The 5,320-nt window shown below is 33.9% G+C and overlaps 1 protein-coding gene across 1 annotated transcript; it reads right to left on the minus strand.

Annotated features, from left to right (window-relative positions):
• Positions 1-222: 222 nt before the first annotated feature.
• Positions 223-4,978, minus strand: LOC106868538 (interleukin 17-like protein). The gene is made up of 2 exons (XM_014913840.2): positions 4,659-4,978; positions 223-2,870 (listed from the first exon to the last, which is right to left on the minus strand). Exons 1-2 carry the CDS (start codon positions 4,671-4,673, stop codon positions 2,340-2,342), a joined length of 546 nt encoding a protein of 181 aa, XP_014769326.1. The 5' UTR covers positions 4,674-4,978; the 3' UTR covers positions 223-2,339.
• Between the last annotated feature and the right edge of the window lie 342 nt (positions 4,979-5,320).

The following is a 5,320-nucleotide window of genomic DNA, read 5'->3' on the forward strand; positions in this document are numbered from 1 at the left end:
TATTGATATTAGAATCCAATTCTTTACAATACAATAAATATGTAATACAAATTAACATATATGTCTAATGTTCTGCATTATGGAAAAGCAACGGTAAAATATATTCGAACACTTTTATAATTATTCTATGGATGATAGATATAATTCTAAATATATACATAGTAAAAATCAAATAATATATTAAAAAAAATATTATTTATACACTTATAGCGACACACACACACACACATATATATATATATGAGCATCTGTGCCCAAGCAAATACATATACAAACAGATACTCACGCCTACATCCGCTCACACGTACATAATGAATAATGTTAAAGTATATAAAAAAATGCGCACATATAAAAATCAAATATTTATGTAAATATTACATAAATGTAAATATTAGTGAACTCAGTACTAGTGTTTAAGTAACTATATGATATGGATATGGATTCAGAGAATCTTACAGCTATCACAGTAAGCTCCTCTTACGGACTCGCCTATCAGTTCACGTAATAGTTAGTTACAATGTCAAATATCTGTGGAAGCTAGCTTTCTTTATTTGCATCAATTTTGGAATATAGAATTGTACTCTACAATGATGAACAATGGTATATAAGAATACATTCCTAGTATAGAGAAAGTAAGACATGTAGAAAGTTGCGAAACGGCTGTAATCCTACGAAAGCCAGGAATTAAATATTATATACATTCATCTGACAAATCGCTCAACTTTATACATCTCTCTCTCTCTCTCTCTCTCTCTCTCTCTCTCTCTCTCTCTCTCTCTTATATTCATTTTGCTTATTACTACAGTTATGTTCCGTAGTTAAATTTTTTTATATGTACGACAGAGTGTCAGCGAAGAAGGATAATATGTGCACTGGAATGTGTGTGCAGGTGTCTGTATTTCTATTCTTGGTTGGTTCATGTAATGAGGATTAAACCATAATGATCGGAGTATGTAATTTTAAGAAAGGGTCATGTATATGGAAATATACTCCAATACCATTTATTGGTTTGAAATATTTATATAAAATAAAGCCTAATATAGGTTGAGGTAGAAAAAAAAAAGAAAAGGAAAAAAAGGAAATGTTAATGTTGTATTAAATATGATAGTAAGTAAGATAAGAGTTCCCTTCAGTGTTTACAAAATAGAAAACAAACTTATTTGGAAGAAATACGTTTCAGCAGCATTTAGGAAAGTTTTTGCCTATGTATGTATGTATGTATGTATGTATGTATGTATTTATTTATGTATGTATGTATGTATGTATGTATGTATGCGTGTGTGCATTTTCAAATACAGAACGGGGCAGAGAGGACGGACGTTTTTGAAATAGCCATTACTCAGACCCAGCAGGAGGTATATATGTCCGACAGTTACTATTCAGTACGTGGTGTATTGCACAGGCCAAAACTGACGGTCTGGTGTGCTGTTGGAAAAGCTACAGTCACTGCTCCTTACTTTGTTGAAGACAATAATGAAAATGCTTTTACTGTGAACTCCAAGCGTTACATCGAGATGACAAACAATTTTTTTGTGCCTGAATTACAACGAAACTTTATGCCTACTCGACGTGTGAGGGATGGGGCGACGGCCCATACAGTCAGAGCATCAATGGATGTTCTTCGCCCTCTCTTCAGTGACTACTTCATTTCCAGGTTTGCTGATTTGTCCATGTGTGATTATTTCTTGTGAGGAAACCTCAGGGTACATCTATATGCACATAAGCTCTGTACATTGGACGATTTGAAGGAAGCTGTTCGTATGGAAGTCGCCCAAATCGACAAAGCAATGCTGGAGAGAATGGAGGCCAACTTACAAGAACGCCTTCAGAAATGCATCAATGAAAACAAGCACCACATGATGGCTGTTGTTTTGCACACTCACATTTGACAAATGCTAATTCAAAACGAACACATTGATGTCAAAGAAATTTGTTTGCATCTAAAATGAATGATTTTGTGAAGTTTTCAAAAACGTCCGTCCTCTCTGTCCCATATTATAGATATATGCATATTTATATGCACATATATATATATTTATATTTGCCTGTGTATATGTATGTTGGATGGATGGGAGTGTGTTTGTGTGTTTGAGTGTATGTATATTTGTATATGTATATATATACAAGCAAAACGCATATATATGTGAGTGTGTGTGAAAAAAGGAGAGAGAAAGAGATAAATAATGAGCGAGCGTTTATTTGCATATACACGCTTGTATGATTTTTTTTTCTGTACATGTTTCGTATAACAACCACACAGTGGTTTACTTAAACTTCCATAACATTATGAAAAACTTTTGTGTTACACACAATTGAATGTTTGATGATTTTGGCCGATATTACGACTCATATTCGTCACCATTTCCTCCGGATATTATATCGATTTTCCGTGCACACACACAGGCTGTGGCTACATGGATGACACTTGGTTGATAAACGTACAGTCCATCAATACATTCGACTGTACGTTTCAGGACAGTCGTTGGAGTATATACCATCACACATTGATGATTACTGTCAGAGTCCAGACAGTCTGTACAGCGACAAACGACTTCAGTGCGTGATGGAGGAAAATATGTCGAATTGTGGGTAATTTTCAGGTACCATGGGCAGGTTGAACGTTCGCGGATGATATCAGTAGATACAGGAGATGTTGGGCACGTTTTATCCCCTTCGGTCAGTTCTTGTTGGTCACTTCCCGCTGGAGCTATTTCAGCTGGTAGAAAAAAGTTATTGCCGATCGCTGCGCTGGATAGTTTCTCGTATTGGACTTTCAAGTCTTTTGGTATTTTACATTGAGTCGGAATTGACGCCGAAGATATGAACAATACGACGTTGGTGAGGAGGAAGATTACAGCCTGGAGGAGAACCTGCGTGATATAAAATGTTTATGTCAAGTTCAGTAATTATATTTCAATATGACACACAGTTAAATGAATGAACGAATTGAAGAATAGTACACTACATTTGTAGCACACATACACTCACTCACTCTCGCTCTCTCTCTCTCTCTCTCTCTCTCTCTCTCTCTCTCTCTCTCTCTCTCTCTCTCTCTCTCTCTCTCTCTATCTCTCTCTCTCTCACTCACTCGCATATACGCACACACAAATCTTTATATCAAAACCAGTTTATGAAAGACTAGAGGGCATTCATTGTAATGTATGCAGGTTTATTTTGTGAAAGAAATCTAATGAATGAAATACTTACGACAAGACTTGAATAAACTGTTGACATCCGTATTCAAAGCCGAAAATTAACAAATGTGAAGTATAAGAAGAACAGTAGGAATGGGCTAACCTGATACATACACGGACTCCTAAGTAAACAACGAAATTTAACAACCTCTAAGTGTGTCTAAGTGCAAGAGTTGTATTTAGTTTGAAATACAGTAAATTGCAGATTGAAAAATTGTAGAGAATATTTTCAACAAACTATTATGACAATGTGATATTTTCTGAATTTAGATCTCTATGTATAGGAGTAGGATATCAACCACGGTGACATTTGAATTTGTGAGATATCTGATGTTTAGAGGAACAGCACGCATGACGAAACATTCTCAAGAAATTTATCGTTGTTAATCGAGTAATTAGGTGTCAACGTCAATCTAGCGAACATTCGCAATAATGCCTCCAGTGTCTTTGACTGTTTCGTTGACAATATGAAAAGAAATGTTTGTAATTTTATAATCACTGCGTTTTTTAATGAAGTTGTTGCTGCTTCGAAATTATATTTTGCAGTCAATAAATAAATCAAGCAATGCACGAATGTCACATTATATTTATCATTCAGCTTTGTGAAACTAAATCATAGCGTTTGGAATACATACTTAGAGTTTTAAACAGAAGGGAGAGTAATTATCGGTTAAGATTTAGCCACTTGTGAAATTTGTGAATTTAAGAAAAAATAATTTTTATTTTGGATAACTGTTTCAATGAATTATAATTCCTTAAATTCGGTGAGCTGGCAGAATCACTTGCACGCCCCGGCAAAATGCTTGGCGCCATTTCGTCTGTCTTCAGTTTCTGAGTTCAAATTCAGCCGAGGCCGACTTTGTCTTTCATTCTTTCGAGGTCGATAAATTAAGTACCATTTGAGTACTCAAGTTAATCGACAAACCCCCACCCGGAAATTGCTAGCCTTGTGCCAAAATCTGAAACCGATAGATTATAATTTTTCAGCATAATATGAAAATATATGAACATTGCGAATAGCAATACGCCGGGAGCATTGCTCATTCTGTAAATAATAAAAGATAACAGAACAAAAACGTATGAATGGCACCTCATATCTTGCTCCATTCTTCGTTCGTAAATTTAAATATACAGGTGAGGATTAGTTTTAATATTATATAAGAAAGGGTCGCTGATTAATATTTATTACAAGTGAGATCAAAGAATTACATGTGTATAATAAATGTATAAAAATATACGAGTCTACATATATGTGTGTATGAAAGCAAAGACTTACGTCAATATATCAAATCCATAAAAATACGTTTCAAATGTATAATATCTATCTGGGTAAGGTACATAAGGAAAATGATTCACATGTTTGAAGAAAGGTAGATCTTTCCATGAATGATACGAGAGTAAGCATAGAAATAAGACTGAAGGTATAAATATAATAGTTGATATTAACGATGTATGTTTACTTACGTTGGTCGTATTCATTATAATGGTTGGTCACTTGGAAAGGAAAGGATGACAATAGTATTATATACGTATATATATTATCAAGCAAATCTTGAGGGTGTTAGCTCTTTAAAATAATATTAGCTTGTGATGATATCAGCTACTCTGAGATTACTTATATATAATATTTGAGGCAGTGGAATTACCATATGTCATAAAGCTTCCAAAACTAAAGAAATTATAAATATAAACAGGAGGAACTAACTAAAATTACAGAAACATTTTCTTCCGGTAAAGTGAAGGATCTGATATTAAGTGAAATAAATTGTGATCTATATAAATTGCTGAACGTCTGAAGTCAACAGGACATAGCTTATTTACTTGTTTCCTCTTTTACCTGCTAATCGGATGTCGTACGGTGTGTGTTGTCTTAATACACAGGAACTAAGTAAAATATTGTGTGTGTTGTGTAGTTTTCCGTTCTATTTTTAATATACTTTATTATTTCACTTGCCTATTTTATCTATCTATCTATCTATCTATCTATCTATCTATCTATCTATCTATCTATCTATCTATCTATCTATCTATCTATCTCTCTATCTCTCTATCTATCTTCTCTCTCTCTCTGTATATATATATATATATATAATTTAGAGAAAAAGCTCTATCAACAAATTCAACAA

The sequence above is a fragment of the Octopus bimaculoides genome, chromosome 1 (assembly GCF_001194135.2).
Source record: "Octopus bimaculoides isolate UCB-OBI-ISO-001 chromosome 1, ASM119413v2, whole genome shotgun sequence".
Taxonomy (NCBI): domain Eukaryota; kingdom Metazoa; phylum Mollusca; class Cephalopoda; order Octopoda; family Octopodidae; genus Octopus; species Octopus bimaculoides.